At 39.6% G+C, this 25,502-nt stretch overlaps 1 protein-coding gene across 1 annotated transcript in view; it reads right to left on the bottom strand.

The window, feature by feature from the left end:
* The window catches only part of LOC114554538 (ubiquitin-like modifier-activating enzyme 1), a 41,955-nt gene extending 16,453 nt beyond the window's left edge, over nt 1-25,502 (bottom strand). The window contains 22 exon segments of the mRNA XM_028576447.1: nt 7,308-7,499; nt 9,274-9,366; nt 11,737-11,828; nt 11,918-12,119; nt 13,529-13,603; nt 15,289-15,499; nt 17,657-17,721; nt 18,701-18,897; nt 19,047-19,212; nt 19,598-19,722; nt 19,725-19,766; nt 20,180-20,288; nt 20,395-20,499; nt 20,670-20,834; nt 20,995-21,144; nt 21,219-21,316; nt 21,497-21,629; nt 21,939-22,029; nt 22,127-22,233; nt 24,080-24,214; nt 24,926-25,094; nt 25,264-25,502. Coding sequence (XP_028432248.1) covers nt 7,308-7,499; nt 9,274-9,366; nt 11,737-11,828; nt 11,918-12,119; nt 13,529-13,603; nt 15,289-15,499; nt 17,657-17,721; nt 18,701-18,897; nt 19,047-19,212; nt 19,598-19,722; nt 19,725-19,766; nt 20,180-20,288; nt 20,395-20,499; nt 20,670-20,834; nt 20,995-21,144; nt 21,219-21,316; nt 21,497-21,629; nt 21,939-22,029; nt 22,127-22,233; nt 24,080-24,214; nt 24,926-25,094; nt 25,264-25,310 — 2,769 coding nt within the window. The 5' untranslated portion in view covers nt 25,311-25,502.

The raw sequence follows: 25,502 nt of genomic DNA, 5'->3' as shown, positions 1-25,502 counted from the left end.
CACACCTACTTACACATTTAATAAATATAAAAACAAACAAATTTAAAAAGAAAAATTATTGTTCTACCAGGAGACAATTATACCAGTGTTTCCACATACGGGATTGGTAGCGTGTAGTGCTTAGACGTATGTCAGTTAAGCCCATTATTATTTCATTTTGTGACCCATCAAGCCGACACATGAATTTAAACATTAGGTTTCTTAAAACAGCATGAAAGGTATTCACTCTTGCAACCACAAACATCTCACTTGCACTACACCATCTTGGTTTTGTGAGTAATATTCTCATTGCGTCATTATATGCTACTTTCAATTTTAAAAGACTTGCCTTTTTATAGTTTGACCCCAAGTGCGCAGTATACAACGGTGTGCAATATGCTTTGAACAGAGATATCTTTACACCAGCCGTACATGCCCTAAATTTACGTAAGAGACTATTGGCTTGTGCATACATCATGCGACATTGCCTGTAAATATCTTCATCATCTGTCATTTTATCCGTGATAAAATGACCAAGGTATTTCACCCTCTCACAGACACTAAGCGTATTATTAGCCAATTTAAAATCAGGGAAATTCAAACCTTTATCATCTTTAGTTCTACTGATCATGACAACACTCTTTTTGGCGTTATATTTAATATCATCATCAGGGGTTGATCATCATTGTAAGAAGCTGATGTAATCCAGCACTACTTGGGCTAAAAATCACAAGGTCGTCAGCATACATAATATGGTTCACTACTGAATTACAAATCATGCACCTAGTATTACAGGCTCTCAACTGCCTGGACAGATCATCCATATAAAGATTAAAAAGAGCCAGTGACAAAATACCCCCTTGTCTGACTCCATTACCAACCCCAAAAAAAGCTGACACACTATTGCCCCACTTCACTTGCATAGTCTAGTGAGCATACCAGTAAGCTAAAATTCTCACAATATACTTGGGCACCCCTCTTTGCCTTAATTTGTTAAATAATTTATCATGATTTATGTGGTCAAATGCTTTAGAAGCATCAATAAAACACATAAGAACTGATGAGTTTTTATCTCTATATTTGTTCACAATTTCCTTTAGAGCATATATACACAAGTCAGTGCCATGTTTAGCTTTAAACCCAAACTGGTTGTCGGTGGTGTTAATAAATTCATTTAATCTGTCCAACAGAATTTTTTCTAGTACCTTTGATAATATGCTCGCTAAAGCTATAGGCCTATAGTTATCTAAACTGCCGATCTTCCCAGCTTTGTCCTTAATAACTGGAACTAAAAGAACAGCCAACATTAAGTCTGGCAATACACCATGTATCATAAAAACAGTAAAGCAAATGGCGAGCAAGGGAGCTATTCTTATACTGGCATTTTTAAGACGTTCATCAGAAATACCATCCAATCCACTAGCTTTGTTATTAGAAAGCTTATGTATGGCTTGGTGTACCTCATGTGACATAATCACCATTGATTCCAGCGAAGTATTGCTCTCAATGTGTTCTACTTTATACAAATCAGTATGAATACAGTTGAATAAGGTACTATAGTGCTGTCGCCATAACTCAGCAATTTCCTCTGGTCCGGAGATGCCTTCAACAGTGCATGGTAAAGATGTCTTGCAGTTATTAAGAGCTCTCACCTCTTTCCAGAAATCATTAACATTGCTACCTATGAGTTTCTTTGCCATGGAATCAGCCCTCATGGCCTGCTCATTTTTGCGTATAAAGCGAATGGCATACTTATATCTTGCATTAGTGAGCTTCTTATACTCAAACACAGGACCCTGTCGAGGCCTACCAGCAATAGCCCATGATTTAGTGGCTTCCCGTGCCTCCGTATGATATCCAGACACATACTCCTTCCAGCCAGGCTTGTTGTTATGGTTATTATTTTTTTATATTTATAATAGAGCTTACTGCCTTCATACAGAGAATGAACTATATCAGAATACATGGAGCATATATCTCTCCTATGCTTCTCATCCTCGCAGTTAATATCCTTACAAAAGATCGCATCTAGAGGTAGTTGGATATTACCTAATGACTTGTCTGTATGTGCATAGTAGGCAGAAAAGTCTTCCTCTTTGAGTGTTGACCAGTCTAATGCTTTTGTATAGACACCGTTTTCACATCTGGACAGCACAGGTATGTGTTCAGCATTTATCACCATAGCAAGAGGTAAATGATCTGAAGTTGTTATCCCATACAAAATGCTCATACATCCCACTGAGGCATGTGCATCAGCTGTACTGATACAGTGGTTCAGCCATGATGTAGTGTGCCAGGCCTCGCTAATGTAAGTATAACTGTCTGTAGGCAACAATTCTCTGCTTGACAATATTAAATTATTATCTTCACAGAATTGATTTATATGTTTGGCAAACAATGACTTCCTATCTGAAAAATCCGCATTCATATCTCCAATGACATAAACGCAAGAGGTATTACTGTTTTGAATAAAGGAACTAATAAAGGCAAGCCTATTTAAATATTCATCCTCATTCTGACAGCATTCATATGGTGTATACACATTTAAGATATACAACTCCTTGTTATTACAGACAAATGCAGGGCTATACACCAATCTACATCAAGCCTAACTACATTTATTGTTGAGTCTAGCTTTTTATTCCATAGGACCGCCGCGCCCCCTGATATCCTACCCCTGACTATTCCCATGCCAAGGTCAGTTGTAGACTCCCCAGCCCCATAAAAATTATCATTAAGAGAGTTTAAACATTCCAAGCTTTGCTTTGCTAAAAATGTCTCTTGCAAACAGAGTATATCACAGTTCTCCAGAAGGTTGTCAACAACTAGGCGGCGCGCTTTATATGATAGTGCAGTTCCTTTTAACTACGTACAGTATTGTACAACTAGACAGTAACAAAGAGTGCATTTCAAGCAGTCTTTTCTGCTGGAAACAGGGTTAATGAGAAAGGCGAGAGTGAAGCAGAACAGTTAGTTACAGACTGTACAACCAAAACAATAACCTGAAAGACACTAAAACGTCATGTATAGCTGAGGGTGATAATTCTCTGTAGGTTCTTCATCACAAGCAACCCCTTTCAGATTACAGATTACATTTAGACCCACTGTTAATATACAATATATTGATTAGAGCAGCATACATTAAATGGAAACTTACACTTTGTTAGTCACTGGACAGTCGTATCCAATTTCAGTGAGAAATGAGAATGTCTGTCATGCTTTATTTTGCAATTATTCTATATGAGCTGGAAAGATTCATGTGTTAGAGTTGCAGTAAATCTTTTAAATACAATGACAAATAGCGGTTTGAGAGTAGAGTCTAATATTCTAACTTAAAAACTACAGCTTCAAAACATCTGAGCCGACAAGCTTTTCATGGATATATGATGATGAACATTTCTAGCCATTTTTGAGATATCCATCTCAGTGAGCTTGCCAGACTTGCTACTCCTTTAATAGCCTGCGCCTTGGCCCCCCAACTGATAAACACAAGGAGGAAAACAATACTAAAGAATCACAGTGTTGAGCAGACAAGGACAGCCTCCCGCTTGTTTACATATTTCTGCCTCCATAACAGCAGCAGGGGAAGGCCAGGGGAACTTCCTATTTTGGGAAACAGCTGCTTTAAAGCAACAATTTCTGGAAAAGGGTTTGCATGGTGGGAGAATGAGCAGTAATGTATTTTAGTTAAAGGTGCAGTAGGTAAGACATAAAACTAACTTTCTGTCATATTTGCTGAAACTGACCCTATGTTCGAGTAGAACTATGTAATTAAAAAAAAAATGTGATTTGCAAAAATCCACAGCTCCCTGTTCAGATGCACCAATCAGGGCCGGGGGGGTGTCTAACTGCGTGTCAATCACTGCTCATGCACACACCTTCATTCTCCCTTGTGGGGGGAGGGGCTTAGGAGACCGTTTTGGGCTTTAGCAGAAAGGGGGGAGGCACTGAGAAGTTGTTGATGTTCAAATTTTTTGGCTAAGTCCTGGATCTTCACAATCCTACCTACAGCACCTTTAAAGAGTCTGTGAGAAAAACAGTTATCTGTGGACAGAGTGGTACACAACCACACCTGAAACACCTTTTCCAAAAGCCTTCAATCACAACAACCATCTCACTAACATATAATTTCCCCTTCAGAGTTGTGATAATGCAGGTTACATTACAATGACTGCCAAACATCTGGCAATGCTGTGATGTGGTGAATAAAATACACTCCACTTTGGGGGAACACCGGGTGGGCCACCAGTACTACCAGTGCTGTTACTTGATATTAATGAACTGAGACTGATCTCATGAGAGGAGAGGTCTAAGTCATTGCAAAAGTAAGCTGAGCTCTTGATGCTGCATGTCTGATCAGTGATATTTCACAGCTGCACGTCTGCTCTTGCTTCAAAGAGGGCCTAATAAAACCTTCTCTGATCTTAGACAGATTAGAGAGATAATAGAATATTAACAGGTATGTGACTTTTGTTTCCGCTTTTATTACTTTGGGCTAATTTCTGCTATGTTTACATCCTTAACTTTCATTTACACATTTCAGTAAAGAAAAGTCCCTACATTGCAGCACTCACAAGTCGATCAAGAATCACAAGCAGGGCGTCCTTATTCCTTATAGTTCTTCAACATTATGTTATTCCGTTATGTGATGATGTGATGGCAACACTATTCTAAAGTACTTAATTTTGGTATTTCAGCACAGCTATTTTTTGTTACTTGTTGGCCAACATAAATGCGGATACCAATATATCTGTGATAAGCTAATATCAACCAACAATATTGGCCTGGCATTTATGGATCAGGCTCTGGTTTGGAATTGATAATCAAGATATTTACTGTGCTAAACAACATACATTTTGAGTGATCATATAAACTGCAAGAACTGATGCCCAGTGATGTAGTCGTCAAGACCACCTAAACCGAGACCAAGTCATCACCAAGACCAGAGTGTATCGAAAACAAGTCAAGACCAAAACTTTGAGGGGTTGAGACCGAGTGAAACGTCCACCCCCTTAACACGCATGCCCAAGAAAATGAATGTGAGAGACAAAAGAAGCTCTGGCTGTCTGGTAATGGTCTGGTTTTGGTCTTCACTCGGTCTCAACCCCTCAAAGTCTTGGTCTTGACTTGGTTTCGATACACTCTTGTCTTGGTGATGACTTGGTCTCGGTTTAGGTAGTCTTGAATACAACACTGGGGTAGAGGAGGTTAACAGTAACAAATTTCAAATTAGAAATGAGTCACGTTATTGGTCGCATTTAAACGTTTTAACGTTTTACATCCAATCACAGTAATGATGTTAAAACATAATATTAGACAATGCAGAGGTAATTTAGTGATATCCCTGCAGTTGTTGTCTTGACCGGTCTTGAAATTAAAAATCCTGTGGCTGGCTTAGCTCAGTTGGTAGAGCAGGCGCATATATATATATATATATATATATATATATATATATATATATATATATATATATATATAGATAGAGGTTTATTCCTTGACGCAGTGGCCGCGGGTTCGACTCAGACCTGCGGCCCTTTGCTGCATGTCATTCCCCCTCTCTCTCCCCTTTCATGTCTTCATCTGTCCTTTGGAAATAAAGGCCTAAAATGCCCAAAAAAATAATCTTAAAAGAAATTAAAAATCCAGAGTTCTCTTCATCCGAGACCTTCAAAAATTGGTCTTGAGATCGGTCTTAAGACCAAGACCGATCTCGAGTACTACAACGCTGCTAATGCCATTTCATATTGTTTTTGCTGTGTGTTTTCAGAATTTAAGTGCAGTTACCTATGTGGATCACACACAAAAAAAGAGGAATATGCTTTAGAAAAAGAACTGAACTGATTTTTCCAGAAGGTATCACAGACAAAAGCTAATCATAAAGACTCACGACTAAAACGTTTTCTTTGGCATACATTAGAGCATCTCCCACTCAGATGGCTGAATTTTTGGCAGCCAACCATCTTCCTCTCTCTCTCTCCAAGTGTGTAACAGCACATATGTTGCTCATTTATTAGAGCCAGATTTGTCCCTAAACCTCAAAATGTTGACCCCGAAACGCAGCTGAGCCGTTTTTCCTCCGGTCTCTGTTCTTGCTCCTCTGCTGAATAGAGCCGAGCTTAAAAGCTGATACTGCAAAAGCCTGGGTCTGGAAAATCTAATGTCTGCCCATCCCTCAAATGATTCAACACTTGAATATACTGTATAACCTCTAGCTGGGTTGATGCGTGACTGCAATCATTAACTGAGTCCATCCAACGTTCCATGCTGCTTAGGCAATGTTGTGTTTCGGCCAGCAAATTTTAGAAGTATGTGCAAACACTTTTGCTGACCGAATTACAGACAACAACTGTGAGAACACCAGGGTCTTTGTAAGTAAGGAAGAGGGCACGCCTGGAACTTCAGTACTGCACAGAAAGTCACAGCTGCCTCTGTCATTACAGCAGCCTTTAATGCAGCTGCAGCATTTTTGCCTGTAACCAAATCTGAAACCAGACCTACACTGTCTCAGAGCTCCCTGCCGTTGCACCCTCACGTCCCAGAGGACACAGTTACCCCACTCGCTAACCCCCAGTGACCCCTGTCTGTCAGAGCTTCAATGCTCCAAGTGAGAAAGCTGGCGAGGGCAGCTCCAATATCTGATTCCTTCCAGAGGTGAGATATTGATGGAAAAGCAGTCAGGCCTGTAACAGGGCAGCAAAATTGTTCGACTGGGTATCCTCTCAGACCTGACCTAAAATATGACCCGAAGAGTTGCTTTGCTTTTGAATCTCTCTGATAGCCATTTTGTGTTTGTGTTTTAAATCTTGGCCAATACAGCATAAAGACCTTAGAATAACCTCAAACGTTAGCATGGATTTGATCCTAAAAGGACTCTGTCTTATGAGAATAAGCTCCTGTCCTTTTGCCTTGAATTACAGTTGCCTTAAATTTACTTAATTTGTGCAAACAAAGAAGCAGACATAGGTGTGTTTATGCTTTACCTGCAGTAAAATACCCTGAGGATTATACTGAGCTAGCTAAAGACTTGGCTCACATGCAAGAGATTGACAGTTAGCAGGGGTATCTGAAATTCAGAGCACTCATTCATGACTTAATGCCCTCTAGCCAGCGAGGAAGGACGTATATCTACAAAGGACCAAACAGATTTATCCCCAAAGTAGACAGACTTAAATTATTAATGTATATACAGTAAGGGTCTGTCTGGCTGTATAAAGTGCCCTACTCAGGTCCTGTATGTGACTGACTCCTTTGTAAATTGTGTCCATATACCCACCACAATCACTGACTGTAACTAAAAGTGGCTGTAGGTGAATAGAGATGTTACTCACTTCGAAGTGCTGGGGCCGGCACGGCTGGGAGAACACAATGTGAGGGCTAGCCAGGTACATATAAGTTGTGCGGTAAGAGCTGATCTTCTGGTGACCCTGCACCAGTTTATACAGCTCCAGGCACATCAGGCCTGCCACTGCGGCTGTGGTGGTTGCTATGGCTGGGATGATCCTTCCAGCTATGCGCTTACTCTGTGAAGGAACGAGAGGAAAGTTCACTTTTAAAATGTAGAAGAATCAAGTAGAATGATATGAGCATATTGTGTTGTTTTACAATATTCCAGTGGTGGAAAATAACTAAGTATATTTACTTGTGTTCTGTCCTTAACTACAATTTTGAGGTGCCTGTACTTAACTTGAGTGTTTCTATTGTGTGCTACTTTATACTTCAGCTCCACTACATTCAGTGGTGAACAAAGTATTTAGATCATATACTCCATTACAAGTAAAAGTTCTGCATTTAAAATCTTACTTAAGTAAAAGTATAAAAGTGTTATCAGCAAAATGCACTTAAAGTATCAAAAGTAAAGTACCCATTATGCAGCAGGATCGGCCATGTCAGAGTTATATTATGTAATCATTATTAGTAGTGCATACATGTAAAAGAAGCATTTTAATGTTGCAACAGGTCTCGGTGGAGCAAGTGTAACTACTTTATACAGAACAAGTGGACAGTTTAATCTGTATCCATTCATCACATTCAAAATGATCATGTTTTACAAAATCTCAAACTGCAAAGTAAAATACATTTAGTGGCATTTAAAAAAAAGAAAAATGAAAATACTCAGGTAAAGTACAAGTACCTCAAAACTGTACTTAAGTATAGTAGGCCTACTAAAGTCAATGCGCTTAGCTACTTTGCAGTTTTGGTGTACAATACAGGCCAAAAGTTTGGACACACCTTCTCATTCAATGTGTTTCTTTATTTTCATGACTATTTACATTGTAGATTCTCACTGAAGGCATCAAAACTATGAATGAACACATATGGATTTATGTACTTAACAAAAAAGTGCGAAATAACTGAAAACATGTCTTATATTTTAGATTCCTCAAAGTAGCCACCCTTTGCTTTTTTTGATAACTCTGCAAACCCTTGTGTTCTCTCAGTGAGCTTCATGAGGTAGTCACTTGAAATGGTTTTCACTTCACAGGTGTGCCTTGTCAGGGTTAATTAGTGGAATTGTTTCCCTTATTAATAAAAAAGCAAAGGGTGGCTACTTTGAAGAATCTACAATATAAGACATGTTTTCACTTTTTTGTTAAGTACATAATTCCATATGTGTTCATTCATACTTTTGATGCCTTCAGTGAGAATCTACAATGTAAATAGTATTGAAAATAAAAAGGAAACGCATTGAATGAGAAGGTGTGTCCAAACTTTTGGCCTGTACTGTATATATAAGAATAAGGATCAATGTCCTTACTAGTATTATGCACTAGTACTGACATATTGCCTCACCCTTATGTAGGTTTTGTAGTATATACTGAACGTTTTGAACACATTTGTGAAAAAACCCTTATGTTAACAGGGTAATGGTGAGGAAAAGTAAAGCTAATCCCAAACCAGATGCAACATGTGAAAATCTCTGTATGATTACACAAGGGCAACCCTCTATTGTCTCCCCTCAGTCAGCAGGACCCATCCCCCCCTCCTCCATCTGTCATGGCTGTGTGTGTCTCCTGCAGTGGCTGGTAGAAGGCCTGGCTCAGGTGTCACCTCCCATGCTACAGGTAAAGTGCTGTGATTAGTTCTGCCCCAAGAACAATAGGGGAGGAGGCTGTTTCTGTGGATTTAGGGCAGGTGTGTGCAGCACTGACTAAAAACATGACCCCAAGGAAGGGGGAGCGGCATTTTCTTGCTTTCTCTAATCTATACCAACTCTCACTTTTACTTTATCTCTCTATATTTTTTTAAGCCTTCACAGAGATTAGATTAGATGATGCAGTTTGTGAAAATATTGACCTGGTACCGATCGGCTGCAGGGATGTCATAGTTCTCTGCCCTCAGGTTAGAAGCAGCAACAATGTAGTCCATGTGGAAGTTACTGTCGTCATCCTGTGCCAGATGGGATATTAAACATACAGTACATCATCGTCATTCATATAACACACTCCAAAGCTTGATGCACAAGAACATCTAAGTATGTATCCATGACCATGCCAAGTGATATGATCAGTTAGGCTGCTTTGAGCTTTGAAGGCTTTGTTGTTGTGTCACTTAGATCACTAAAATACATGACTTGGTCACCCCATCAGTATGCAGTGGAAATCAGGTTTCTGTTGTGATCGACATGGCCAATGAGGTCATGCCTCTGCTTCTGCGGCTCTACAAAGGCTAGGAAGGCGACTGTCACTCAGGGATGGCTTTAGGGGTTGTGAGGAAGCTCCTAGCTGGCAACCTGATGCATCTGAAACCCTCCTACACACATTCCATCTAGCCACAGAATGACCTGTGCACGTAGGGATAAAAAAATGAAGAGAAGGGGGCGCACTATAGTTTGGGGATCTTATTCTTATTCAAGATGACATTCGATATGTACCTGACTTACCTCATACACCTTCATTACTGCTTCTCCTGAGTCACATAATGCTTAACCAGAACCTCATTTAGGCTCCCTGAGAGTCATTTTCCATAGCCTTTCTAAATTCCTCTAACACTCACCTCTGCAGCTGGAGCAACTGCACCCTGTTTGGCCTGCTATTAGCTCTTTGTTGAGGCTTGAGTACTGAAGTAAAAGGTTTTGTCACTGACACACCTTTCTTCTCCACACTCCCAACCTCCAAAAAGATAAAGAAAACGGTTGTATGGAGGTGAGAATTTTAATTATTCCACTACTTTTCCAAGGTTTCCAGGGAAACCCAGAACCTCACTGGAGGGCCAATAGGTCAACGAGAAAATAGAATGGGTCAGATGCAGAAGACAAATTTCTCCCCACAGGCGTTAATTAAGTATAACATTAAAGTGTATTTGGGGAGAGACATCCACAATAATTCAAGATGTTATTAGAAAACAATTACTCAAATTGTTTAATGTCACCACTGATGATATATTTGACACAAATTCATTATGTTTGTGTTTTATATAGCTAATAAATAGATTTCTTTATTTTGGTCCAGCACACGCATCCCAAGTGTTGTAATGTGAATGATATATATTGCTGCCCTTGCAACACTGTAGAAACTGACAGATGACTTGAATCCAAAGTTGCTCTGGATTTGGGGTTAGATTCAGAGTCTGAATTGTTGTTTTCTCTGCTGATATACAGTAGCTGACTGTGCTAAAACGGCTGGTTAGGATATACAGTACAGGCCAAAAGTTTGGACACACCTTCTCATTCAATGCGTTTCCTTTTTATTTTCATGACTATTTACATTGTAGATTCTCACTGAAGGCATCAAAACTATGAATGAACACATATGGAATTATGTACTTAACAAAAAGTGTAAAATAACTGAAAACATGTCTTATATTATAGATTCTTCAAAGTAGCCACCCTTTGCTTTTTTATTAATAAGGAAAAAAATTCCACTAATTAACCCTGACAAAGCACACCTGTGAAGTGAAAACCATTTCAGGTGACTACCTCATGAAGCTCATTGAGAGAACACCAAGGGTTTGCAGAGTTATCAAAAAAAAGCAAAGGGTGGCTACTTTGAAGAATCTAAAATATAAGACATGTTTTCAGTTATTTCACACTTTTTTGTTAAGTACATAATTCCATATGTGTTCATTCATAGTTTTGATGCCTTCAGTGAGAATCTACAATGTAAATAGTCATGAAAATAAAGAAACACATTGAATGAGAAGGTGTGTCCAAACTTTTGGCCTGTACTGTACCTTTATGAATTTGTTGGGAAGAAGTATGTCTAGTCTGCACTCCTAAATAACTAGAAAAGATGGACCTTTACGCTTGGCTCCCACAGACACTTTGAGATGTCAACCCGAGCGCTAAACCGGTTTTAATGTCCAGACAATGAGTGATAATTTGTTGAGAGGTGGTGTGAAAGAGTGTGAGGAGAGACCTACCTACCTTCAGGGCTCAGTGTGCTACTTCAAAGACGCAGTCAACACGGTTGCGGACAGTATGTCTCTGTCCTGAGTTTAATGTAATGCATTTCACCAAAAGTATTCTAATGCAGCTCTCACATAGGCCCATTTAGAAACAAATCTGTTCCACATGAGCTGGCTGAATGAAGTGTTTTTTTTTCCAGGATGTAAACTTCTGAAGTAGATATCTTAGACCCAAGGAGTTCTAACAGTGACATGAATGTGTTGAGGAAAAGCACAGATTCAGGTCAGTGAGGACCCAGAGATGAGGAAAAAAAGACATATTCTGAAAGCACCTATAGATTTGAGCTCAGCCGCCAGTCTGTCTGTGGTTTCTGCAGAGCATGCAGTAAAGGTGTCACCACACGCTTGCCCTACCTTTTCAAAGTCGGTGGGGTACATCTGCATGGCTGAGCTTTTCAGAGACGGTGAGGCCAACTTTCCTTTCAACTCCTCAAGTTGGGCTTTTTCTGGTGCAAAGACACAGAGAGTAAAGAAAAGAAATCCTTCAAGAAAGTGACGTAATAGCATAAAATATCAGCAAGTTCAAATAACTCACCCGCGTCATCCCTTTCCTTTTCTTTCTCCTTATCCATCTCCTCGTCAGTGAGATGAATCTTCACAGAGGACTTGGGAGTGAAAGACGGTACTTGGACTTTCTCTAAGATTCTTCTGATAGCAGCCCTGTCTCTTGTCCCCTTGATTCCATAGATCAACCCGTACAGATTAGCTGCTGCCTCCACATACTCCATATGGGTAGTCTAAACACCAAATGAAAATATAAACTGTTAATTATATTGAAACTACTGTTTGAACTATGAACTATGTTTAAACAGAAAACACAATGTCCATATGAATACTAAATATACTATCATATGATTGGGCATTATTCCTATATATAGCTTTAGAGCAAAGACAAAGGTATAGGAAATTTCTAAAACAATACTCAACATGTAAATTCAAATTGGTTATTTTAAACTGATTCAGCACTGAGTCCTTACAGCAGACCTGCCTGCAAGGTGAAACTGTAGAAGGGACATTGTGTAAAAGGTATATTAAGGTATATTAAGGTAGTGACCAAATTACTTCCCTTAACCAAACAGGGAGCTGTAACAATAGGTCACTTTCTTCCTCTCTCTCAACACACACACACACACACACACACACACACACACACACTTATACACATACACAAATTACAAACACTGTATTTATTTTACTGATAAGTCGAATTGCAAGTAGTGCTAATTGAAAACTGAAAATCACAATGCATGAATAAAACCAGCTAAAAATGATAGAATAGAAGAGCTTTTAATATAGAGAATATCTAATGCAAGAATTACTTTTGATAAACAAGTGAATAAATGATAATGAATGTGTCCAAAGCAAAACAAATAGATTCAAATTCATTCATTCATTCAGATTCAAACAAAGATTTAGCAATTAATACCAATACCTCACAGGTGCAATAGTGAAATCACACAATATTACACTCTTTGCTTGACATTTCTAGATAAGTGGAAACTGGCACTGACCCTGGTGTTTGCAATTGTAGCATGTCTGTCAAAGTAGAAAGCTTAGAAAAGATAAGATGACAACATGACACACAGATGAGAGTGCAAAAATAAATTGTTAAGGAGATAAAATTAAAATGGCAGGAGATGAAATAAAAGGCTGACTGAGAGTATGTAGAAATCAGTTTGGCTATCAAGGTAGTGAACGTGTGAGAGCAGATTATTATCTGCCTTTCATTGTCAATATGCAGTTTAAGTGGCATTCACAACTCAGATAAGAATCCAGTATATGGTCAGAGTGGGGAGGAGCCACTATCAGACCAGATAAAGAAGGAATGTAAGTGGTCATCTCCAAATACTGCAGCATTTTTAAGTAATTCCTGTCTACTGTTTTAGGGTGCATATCAGCACTAGTAGTGTTGCAGCCCCACCCCTCTGGAACACTCTCCCTGCAGATATCCGAAATGCTACGACCCTGGACATATTTAAAAAAAAAATCCTGAAACACCACCTGTTTACCACTGCCTACAACCTCTAATTCTGTAAAGTGTCTTGAAAGGCGCTATATAAATAAAAGTTATTATTGTTGTTGTTATTATTATTATTATTATTATTATTATTATTATTCATGAAGAATTGGACCAGACACTACTCACATTGTTGGGGTCAAAGGTCAGTGGGTGAGGGCATCTCTTGGATCCAGACCAGAAGGGTAGACCAGCAGAAGTCACCTAAAGAAAAGCAAAAGGAAATCCCTTTATCACAATGATCAACAGCTGAAAATATCACATATACATATATTCTTTTACAAAGCTCACTGTAGTTCTTCATAATACAAAGGTGACAGCCACAAAAAGGTCTTTGTCCCTCATTTAAAAAAGGATTGATTTCTATATTCCAAACACTTTATTTTTTTTAGAAGTTGTTAAACATTAAACTTACATCATATGCAACACACAGTATGTATGTACTACTTGATAAAACATCAGTTTTCTGGCACAGCAGGATTACAACCTCCCCGCAGACCAGCCAGACTAATATTGTTATCAGTCGTGTGTTGACAACACAATTTGTATGTCTGATAAAGGAACAAAGGGACAGAGAGCTTTGATGTTTCCAAATGGTCCATATGCTGGGAAAGAGAGAGTCTCCTACTGGTGGTGCCAGTTTTCACAGCAGGGGTGCTTTCTATAGCAGCCAAAAGGCATCAACAGCATTCTCCTTTTCACAATCAGGATTCAGACAAGCAAATAAAAACATCACTAACTTATATGACTTCAATGAGAAAACATTCCCGTCACTTAACTGACTGACCATCAACTAGTTTTAACTGCAGTAATTTCATTAGCAGGCAGTGAGCCACTTACTGTAATGAATGGGACTGGATTTACTGGATAGCCTTTTAATCTCTGATGTCATTTTAGCTGCATACATATCTTAAACTGGCCAGTCTCTCATTCTATTTTTTATGTCTTGAGCCTTGTGATGAAACAGCTCGCAACCAACAAAGTAGCTGTTACGTTGAATGTGTGGCCATCTGTCATGTTTGTGTGTACCCGCAGTTGTCAGGTTGGTTTGTAACTGTTAACTGACATCAGCTGCCTTATCATAGTTCCTCAGAAAGTTTGTGGTCGAAAGTGACTTTCCAAGAGGACAATGACACCATAACTCTCATATAGGTAACTACGAAAAAGAGAGCTATAGAAGAAAAAGGAGAAGCAAAACATTATAACCAGAACTGCTGTGTTGATTATCAATTTAAACAAATTTGTTTTCTGGATCAGTTTAAATGCTAATTGTAACACAAGAGAAACGGCTCATTTTATCAGCATAAGGGACATTAATATCAAAAGTTGTGTTTTTTTCAAGGAAATACAGGGAATTTAGTGCCCTACAGTAAATATTTAAGCAGACACGAATGGAAGAAAATCATTCTTGGTCAGAAGAATTTCTATAAACCTGCAGGGCCATTTAATGAGGCTAGAAACAGCCAGTTGCTGGACTGAGACTGGGGTTAGTGAGGGTCTGTTTGGGTTGATACTGATCCATGCCCCCCCAGGTGTGACAGCAACATGTGACATCACTCTGTCTGCATGCTTCACCAGATTACAAACCCTTAGGACCCCTTTAGAGATATTTATCAGCGATGGCTTTCAGTGTTCAGGTTTCAAACCAGCTTAATAGTGGTCTCTGAGCCCGGGGAAACATGCTGCATTAGTCCATGAGGTAAAATGTGAAAAGTGAAACACTGATTGGCATTCCTTTTGTGCTAATGCCACATTGCAATGTTTAATTGATTGACAGCCTGTGCATTGACCTTAAATATACAACAGTGCCCCACTGTGTCCAAGAATATAAATCACAGCTTTACAATACTTTGCTTTAGGGAGTTATATTTCCTCTGGTGTAATTTTACCTCTTCAGGAGGGAAACAGTGCAGAAGCTGGCGAATATCGTTGTTATAGAGAGTCTCCCACTTGCAACGTGCCCAGCTCACACAGTCTTCCCAGCTTGTTGGACGTTGTCCTCCAGATCCCATGTCCTTCAGGCTGCTCCACACCCCCGCAAGAGTCTCCAGGGCCTCAGCATCTCCAAGGCCAAGAGTCCGCTCTACAAACCCTACATCGCTGCAGGAAAACAGCACACCAATAATTTTTTATTTAATGACAGACATGCAGTATACAGAAGGTAATAATTACTAAATGTGGAAAAAGACAAGACAGCACAAGTATTGTCTACATTTCTGGTTGTATATTACATTCTCAGGGTCTAACCTCCAGAATAAAAGCTTTGATTTCTATTTTACTGCCAGGACTGGTTTTTGCAGCAGTTCAACTGTGGGAAGAACATTTGAACTGAAAAGCGAAAAAGTCCTCATGGAAAAATATTTGGTTCTAGGAAGCACAGAGGACAATGACTAAACAGATCTTTGTAAATTAGGGTGTAGTCTTGTAGTGACTCAGAGGGGATTTATTTGACGCTTGGCTGCGGACTAATAGTAAGTAAAGTAAGTGGTTCGTAAGCTACATCCGCGGCGCTACCATTGGGCCCGGGTGGGCCTGGGCCCACCCATTTTAGGTCCGGGCCCACCAATTTTGACCCAGGCCTATAGTGAGTAGTGAGTGATTTTCATTCTAGCAGTTCATCCAATAAGCAGCCCGAGTGAAGCTTTGAGTGAAAGCTTCTCAGCCAATCAGCGGCTTCTACCCCACGTGTGGCCTCTTAAGCCCCGCCCACAGGCTGCATCATCACCAGCAAGTGATCCAATGAAATGAATGACGTTGCACGCAAGCTTTTCAAGCAAGCTCAAAAAAAAAAAAAAAACACAGACGGTAGCTATTAGCTAATATGAAACGCAAAGCAGCTCGTTTTCATTTAAATTCAGCAAGAAACGCTCCGAGGAGCAGGAGGAGGACATTTTAAGTAACGCGGTTACCATCCTGCTCGGCCGCCCTCTCCCCATCAAGTCCTCCCGTAGCCACCCCCCCTCACACCAGCAAGGCAAGTAGGGTAACAGTTAGGCTAACGTTAACGTTAGTGTCTGGCTGTCTGTATGCAGGGGGAACCTGGTTTTTTTTTTGACTTATTTTAACTGGCCCATCCAGTTTTCTGGAGGCCCACCTACAATGAATATCCTGGCGCCGCTAGTGACTCCATACCACACGCCTGGACAGTTCTTGCAGCATTATGTGCCTGCTCACCGTACGCTGCATTGCAATGAAAAACAAAAGGGATCTTCCTCTTCTGCATGCAGTAACACCTAAACAGGTCTAAACAGGAACATTTAGAGACATAGTTCTGCGAAGAGCTGCACGGGTGGAAGGATGACACAACAAAATGTGACTGTTCCTTTCCATAACCTCATTAACCAGGACTTAACATTTACTGGACTACAACATGTTAGCTGACCTGCCTCATGACAATGTCCAGAAAGGTTTTCCATAAATTCACAACAAAGAGGCCTCCAAAGAAACGCACAGTACATAGTAGTTCTTATTTCTACACAACTGTGTAATGTGAGAAACTTTAATGGCTGTGTGGACCAACGAGCACCATTTTTGCTTCTTGCTCCTGTTTAAAGACACAAGAAAGTGTGCGAATGCTTTACAATAAGGGGGATTACATCAAATCTCACCAAAACAAACAGAGAGACATCTCAAAACATGGCTGGATTAGGGGGCTCCGAGGCTCAAAGCTCAGACAAGGTTTGTCACTGACATGCTGTTACATTATAATTAGGTCAAGGTTTTTTCAGTCTCACAACTTACAAATTACATGATAAATAACATAGAGTTACATCTCAAATAAATAAGATATTAGCAGTACAGTCACTGACAAAGCCCTTTGACATGATGTAGTACTTTCTTTTTCATTAATCTAATCTACGTTCTTATTCAGTAGATGTTTCTAAACCAGAAAGCCTCTAATTAGTTGAGAGACTGTATCTATTATTTGGAGAACATAGTGTTGCTGTGAAACATACATTACAGAGTACAGACTTGGCAAGACAGAGTGTTTATGTAATTTTTACTAGGGGTTTACAGCTGAAAGCCAACCACATGTTTTCCTGTTTATAAAACAAAATAATGAGCTAGAAGCACTTCATTAACTTTCGTAATTTTGTTGGAATGCTTTGTAGGAGAGCAGAGAAGCACTGTAAAATGGGCAAGTAGTGGTCATTAAGTGCCTCGCAGCATATTGATGAATGTAAGTTGTTATGTTTGTTGGAGGCAACACTTGTTGTGGAAAAAGGTAAATCACATGAGGATGACATCATATCTTACCTCAGGAAGTGATTCACATTTTCAGGTGTTTGTTTGAACAGTCCTTCGAACTGGTCTCTGGCCCACTAAATGAATTGTAAAGTTTGTAGATAATACAATCAGTATAATAGTAACTTTTTATACTGCATAATAACACACTGTGTGAGTAAACCCTGTATGCTGTTTGAATGGCAATACCGTTCTGTCTGTCGGCAGTTCCACCACTTTGGTCCAGACTTAAATATCTCAACAACTATGAGATGGATTGCCATGCAATTTGGTACACACATTCGTATTGCCTAGATCGTGGATCCTACTGCATTTGGTAATTCCATTCCTCTAGCGCCGCCATGAGGTTGACACTTTCGGTTTTTTAGTGAAATGTCTTGACAACTAGTGTTTGGATTGCAACAAAATTTGGTACATTCATTAAGGTTCCCTTAAGGATGAATAAGGATAACTTTGGTGATCCTTGAATCCTTAACTATGACCAAATACCTGCAAGACTAATGACATTTCCATCACCCTCAACTATACTTTGTGTTAGTGCTTATTAGCTATTGTTAGCATACTAACATGCTAAACTAAAATGGTGAACAATAGAATGGTAAACCTGCTAAACATCAGCATGTTAGCATTGTCATAATAAGCAGGTTAGCTTGCCGAGTTTAGCATTTAGCTCAAAACCCCACTGTTTCTAATTGCATTCTCACAGAACCGTATGGCTAGACTCTTAATTAGGTTCTAGTGCTGTACCGCATTAAAAACCAGTTTCTAATGTTTTACCCCTCTATGTAAATGATGTAGATAAAAAACATTAGAAACACCTCTCCGTATAATGCAGTTCAATGAAACAGCACCATAAAGTACTATAGGATTCTGTCTATCAACAAAAAACAAGTAGTAACCTTTAAAAAATACATTTTAAACAATTTTAGTAAGGCCTATTTTATTTTTTGGGTCATTCGTAGTAGGTTTTCAAGCAAAATTAAGTAAATCAATATGTGAAACTCAAACTTATAAACTTAAAGCTTAATTAGACTTAATAAGAAGTTTACATCGTACCTGAAGGGTGTGCTCAATGCGGTGAGGAAAGTTCTTGAGAGTGCACAGTGGGATCGCTTCCTTAGAACTTGATGTGCCCGGGCCATAAGAATCTGTCAGGTGAGGCACCACTGCCAGAGTATGACCCTGACATCCTAAAGTTCCTCCCTCCAGTAATGGTTTCTGGTGTTGAACGCAGCGTCCATCGAGATAGACCCCTGGGCAGCAAAAAGATGGGTTAAATGCTTAAAAATGTTCTTTTACAAGCATTTATATTTAAATATGTACTGTAATGCTCCGGTATAATCAATGTGGTAATGAGAACTCAATATGATAATGGTAATGAAGACAGAGTAAGTGCTCTCACTGGCTTCCACATTATCAAGGGCTGCAGCCACTCCGTCGAGACCTATGAAGAAGTTGTAATCATACACTCCTTCACTGTCAGCATCCAGACGATTCTGGTGAGCGGTGATTTTCATCCTTGGGTTCATCTCTCTCACTGCTTTGGCTGCAACCTCCGATTTTGGTTTCTGTTTATGGACAAGTGAGCAAATGGGTGGTTTGTCTGGGAGATAAAGTATGTGAGCAATGTTGGAAGAGTCAGACAAAATAATTAATATGTTTAGAGGATTTTTTTTTATATGTTTTGAGGATTTTTTTTTATCAACATACTCCACTCAACTATGTGTTGCGTAAGTTGTTTAGACACTGGTAGTTGTTTACACAGACATAAGAGATCAACTATCTGATATATTCCTAAACTACACTGCAAGCTATCTCAGACAGTCAAAATACCTTCACCTGGACATTAGTAAAGCCCTATGACCCGTCCTCTTAAGGTCTAACAAGAACCAGTGAGCTATGATGGCATGTGAGATTTTCCATTACAGAGTGTGAGGTTGTGTGTTTTCTCACCCCAATATCCTGAGACCTGAACAGGAACTGTCGGTTCAAGTTGGATTTTTCTATGAAGTCCATGTCTGTCACGGTGATGTGCCCTTCTTCTCCAGCACCGAGCCCAATGAGTGCAAAGTTTTTAAGAAGCTCACAGCCGATGGCACCTGCTCCAACCTTGAAACATGACAGTAGAGACTGTGTCACACTAAATGTATATTAGCTCATGCAATGCAAGCATATGTCAACAAATGAAAGCTATGTTTTGCAGATAATAGATAATAGATAATAATAATAATTTGTCTTTTACAAAGTTTTGCACTGATACTTTGTGTGGAATTTTTAGGGTGATAAAAGAAACACATGAATGCACTCTCTCTCTCAGTAACACACATACAGCCAGTAAACAACAGTAAAAATAACACTTTCAAAAGGAAACAGAGAAAGGGTTTGGCACAGTTGAACGGCCCCTGCACAAAAGGTCAGCACTAGCAGGAAATTCCGCCAGTATCACAGCCATTTCCTGCATGTGCCACCATCATTAACACCAGACAAGGAAAACACAAATGGCGCTTCTGCATTCCAGTGGAGAGTGTGCCCCCTGTTGGACAAACATCAAACCTGCTCTCACCAGGAAGTACTTCTGCATTTCAAGCTTCTCCTGGAACGCTGACCCAAACACGGCAATCTGTCCATCGTACCTTGTGCCTTTCTGCCAGAGAGGAAAACAAAAAATTGTGAAATTGCATCCAAAGTCTGATCAAATGTTCCTGATTGATATATGTGACTGGTTCAAATCGAGGAATATCTTAACATACTTCTGAAAAGGAGCACTCTGCCAGTTGGTCCTCATCTTCAGGGAGGCACTCCAGTGCATCAAAATATAACCACTGCTGAAGAGGCGTAAATTTCCTACTACATGCCTACAGGAACGTTATAGAGATCACAGAGCAAAGTGCAGTCAGCTATTCACCACACAGTATGTGCTAAGTAATGTAGAATTAATATACACAGTGTAATAATAGCCATGTTATAGACCATAAAAAAACTGAGATATTAAACTAATGTTACAAACATTGACCTTTGACCTCACCTTAATAACTTCTTGAGCTGCAAGGCCTCCAATGAAAGCATTCATAGGAGCCAAGTCACCCTGGGCTGTGTAGGAAAGGCTTCTCACAGCAGCTTCATCCAGTTGTTCCAGCTGTGCAACTGTATTAAGCTCTCCCACTATGGCAAGCAGGGCATCTGCATCTGACTGTGTGGGATTAATAATGAAGAAGTGAGTGGAAACAATCCTGTAAATTGCTTTAATGATCATACCACCACACCAAATCCTGATTAACTTGTTTTATTTTTTAACCTGTTTTGAAAAATGAAATGAATACTGGCTGTAATATCCTGTAACCTTCACCGACCTGAGACCGAGGACCAGGGAGTCGCTGTTCTTTCTTTACAAAGCCATGGAGGGCTTGGAAAGCCAAGTGCAGGGTCTTGTGCCTCAATTCTTTTCCATAATCATTCATTTTCAGCAGCTGATAGTCCAGTAAAGCCTCACTCATTGGTTTCTGCAATTGTACTTATTTTATTAAGGGTACACTTTAACAAAAGCAAAAAATTAAAGTAAAGTGTGGATACTTACAAATGTTAGCATGCAGGGCTGTTTCACCACGGTCACTACTCCACCCCGTTCATACGTAGAAAAGGCTGAAGTGTCACCAATGCTGAAGGAGTATGAGTCTGGTTATAGAGGTGACAAATGGCATACAGATAAGTGAGATAAAGTTCGCATCACAACTATTACATTTCCTTGGTTGAAAATGTCGAGTGCCATGTGAAGGGCTGGGGCTCATCACTACACTGTGTTGCAACTGCGAGCAGTTGAGAAAAGAAATTGTGAAGAAACAAAGTAACACCAACCAAGGACTTTGATCTCCACAGGGTCGATGCTGTTGAGCTCCGTCATGCCTTGGACCTGAGCAAAGAAAACTTTAGAGCCATCTGGAAATCCGTGCTTCCTGTCATCTGTGCAGAACACCACTCCAGGATTCGCCTGAAATAAAGTAATATTGACAACCTTCAAATTTGAAAGACATGTTCTAGTAATAATGATCAAGTAAGCTCATTTTCAATGAGTTAGTTAGAAAACCTGTAAAAGACATTTGGAATTATTAACATTCATCATCCATAATCAGACAGGCCTTCTGTGTGGCATTTGTATGTTCTTCCTGTGCATATTTCCTTTCACAGTCCAAAGACATGCAGGTTGAACTGCCAACTCTAAAATGCCCATAGGTGTAAATGTCACCCAACACAACTATTAGCAGGATAAGCCAGTAACATAAAACATGGAAGGTAGTACCTTAGAGACACTTTGTATCATCGCTGATGCCGGCATCTCTCCATCCTGGTCCAAGACCTCAAACTCCTCCCCAAAGTCACAGAACAACTGACTGCAAATGAACCACAAGATTTTCACTTCTTTTTTCGATGCATTATTAAATAAATTCAATCTTAATTTTATTTTGACAGTTTGTCTTGCCCACTTACCCACACAGTCCTTTGGTGTCTGCTACAATAAACTTGATTCCATGTGAATGGCAGAGCTCACCAAAACACTTCTGATCATCTAGTGAAGAGTCAGTGAGGACCACCACCTGAAAAATGACAGTTCCCCTCCACTCAGAAAAGTGTTTTTTTGACTGTGTTGTTGTTTTTCTGTGCTTAACTTAAATCTGAGTTTACAGTTGTTTTTTTTACTTTAAAACTTTCCCACAGTTAGCAAAATCTTACACTCAAGGAGCAAAACACTAGCCTAGATTTGCACAACTGTAAGCACATTGTCAGCTTCACACTTTTTGCAAAACATCACACACAGTGATTTGCAAAACTCTAAACACACTTGTATGCATTTGACACAGACATTTATGATGTCATTTCCTTGCAATTTCAAAGCAAAGGCTTTCAAATGAACACACCCATGAACGATTGGTTAAACACAGCCACCAGGTATGTAAACACATGATTGCTTAATTGTAGACACACCTATCAGATTTAAGCACTATATAAAATGCAGCAGGTAAATTCACCTGCCTTCAACCAAAATAGAAGGAGTCCGAAGAAGAAGACTGAGAGTGAGAATCCATAGAGGAGGAGAAGGAGGAAGATGCCCAGCCAGAGGTAGAGGCCGAGGTGGAGGTAGAGGAAGAGGGAGAGGGAGAGGAAGACCTGAAGCCGGAGAATACGCTCAAAGAAGATGAGGACCAAATTTATCAAATGAAATTCGCGCAACACTAGTGGACCATGTTGTGAACCACGGATTGACGCTGAGGAAGTAGTAGATATACAGTGGCATCTGTCATGAGGACATTTCGACAAGGAAACAGGTAAAAGAAAATCTGTCTACAGTTACAGTAATCAGCTGCTCATTATATGCACCATATCAGCACTTTTGATACCCCTCCCTGTGACATGAGGATTCAGGGTTGAGAACGACAAGGAGGAAGGGGGCCCATATTCACCCGAGGGTTTACGATCTCCGGCCCCAGGCTCAGGTACCCCTCACTGAGGCCATGGAGGACGCCTGTGACCAAGTCGACGTCGCAGATGTGAAAGGAGGGATTCGACATTCAAGAAGGTTGTCTTGCCAATGAGGATATTGCCTGTGATGTTGTTGAAATTCTCTGGCCAGATCCAGCTAGGCGAAGAGATAATGTCTAGTATTTTTTGTACTTTTTCAGATCTTTTTTTGTTCTATTTTTGTGATTGTAACCTGTACTGGATACCGTATTTTATGTTTGTCTGTTGTTTGCTGAGCTAACAGTGTTATGCACACTACTGTAGTAGCATGAAAACTGGGACATGTTTTGTTGTGATTCTCCATGTTGACTGATTTGGGTATATGGAGAGAAATACATTATATTTTCCTCAGTCTGCAGCATTGGTGTTATGTAGTGTTTGGTGAACTTATTGTAAATTTGCACTGTCTCTGTGTACTTAGTGTTTTAGGTTAGCAACAGCAGTGTGTATCTGGTTCAAACAGAATCAAGTCATATGAAACGTGTGTGTGTTTCATATGGTAACAAAATATGTTTTTTATAAATTAGTGTATAGTTTTTGCAAGAGTGTTTCATTTTGCAAAGGGTCGGAGGTGTTCTGCTTATTGTGTGTGTGGTTGTGCTAATTGTGTGTAGTGTTTTGAAAAAGATGGTCCCTGTTTTCAAAATTGTGCACTTGAAAAAAACTGTAAGACGTGTAAGTAAGAGCAGGATTTTGGGACATTGCAACTAGTTTACAAACCAATTGTGGTCCACTTACACAAGTGTGACTTGGAAACTTGAAACCTCCAGGGCACATACATTGAGAACATACTTTGATATAGTTAGAAGACATCTTGTTTCCAAAATGAGGGGGACGGACTAGATGTAATTTTAAGAATTCTAGTAGTCAAAAGTTTTTTTTTGTGTGTGTGGAAAAAGCCTTTATGCACCTGAAGTTAAGTACCTGAAATTGCAGAATCAGGTCCCCATTCAGTGGTCCAGTGTGGTCCAACACACGCACATGTGGGTTTAAGGCAGACAGCTGTTGTAGGGAACATGTGGCACGGTTCTGACCAAGATGGGACTCCTTCAGGAAAAACTGGTGGGAAAATGAAATTGCAGATTACAGTAACAAATAATCTCAACTCAAGGTCCACCTGATTTATAACACACTTTATCTGGTCGTGGTCAAAAATGAACTATAAAATTGCAGCATTTGTTTGTCTAGTGTTTGGTGAACTTATTGTATATTTGCACTTTATCTGTGTACTTCATTTACAGTACTGTAATCACTGAGAAGTAGAATAGCTAAAAGTGTTTTAGGTTAGTAACAGCAGTGTGTATCTGGTTCAAACAGAATCAAGTCATATGAAACATGTTTCATATGGTAACAAAATATGTTTTTTATAAATTAGTGTATAGTTTTTGCAAGAGTGTTTCATTTTGCAAAGGGTCTGAGGTGTTCTGCTAATTGTGTGTGTGGTTGTGCTAAGTGTGTGTAGTGTTTTGAAAAAACGGTCCCTGTTTACAAAACAGTGCTTAAGCAATCACACTTGGCAGGTATGGCAAGTTGTGGTTGCTCTAACAGGTAGTCGTTGAATTAAATAGTCTATGAGTTACATTATATATATATATATATATATATATATATATATATATATATATATATATATATATATATATATATAAATAAAGCTTTGAGGATATATATATATATATATTCTATTCTATATATATTCTATATATTCTATTTTTCTATTTATTTAAGCCTATTTTAACAGATCAACACCACAGGCTAATAGTAGGCTACCTGGGAGGACAGATCGGTCCACACTGCCTGGCATTCATCTTGGACGGTGACAGACTTCACTCCGGACAGGATCACATTTTTGGCTATTTCTACCCCAAGACCACGCATGCCTGCAATGAGGACGTTGACTGTGCCCATCCGGTGCATTGCATCGTGACCCAGAACATACCTGTGTAGGTAAAAGAACAAGTGGATCTCTGGGCCTGCAGTCTTCACCGTTAAATTTAATTGATTTGTGTGTGTGTGTGTGTGTGTGTGTGTGTGTGTGTGTGTGTGTGTGTGTGTGTGTGTGTGTGTGTGTGTGTGTGTGTGAGTGTGTGTGTGTCGGTGGTACTCACAGCTGTCTGGAGTAGAATCCTTCATCAATTTCACCTTTTTCTGTCATGTTGCACTCGCAGTTTCTCCAACAATATGAGATGACTAGTTTAAAGTGGGGGATCAGCTGGACTAACACTTGACTACAACAACCGCCTACGTCCAACCAGGAACAGAATAATAACCGGGTGTGTCGAATTACGAGATGACAGCAGTCTAAAGGAAATATTTCACTTTCGTTTCAGAAGATTCTTTGACTTGT

Source organism: Perca flavescens, chromosome 4 (genome assembly GCF_004354835.1).
Source record: "Perca flavescens isolate YP-PL-M2 chromosome 4, PFLA_1.0, whole genome shotgun sequence".
NCBI lineage: Eukaryota > Metazoa > Chordata > Actinopteri > Perciformes > Percidae > Perca > Perca flavescens.
The sequence above is the reverse complement of the archived record's forward strand: the minus strand, read 5'-3'. Positions and strand labels throughout refer to the sequence as shown.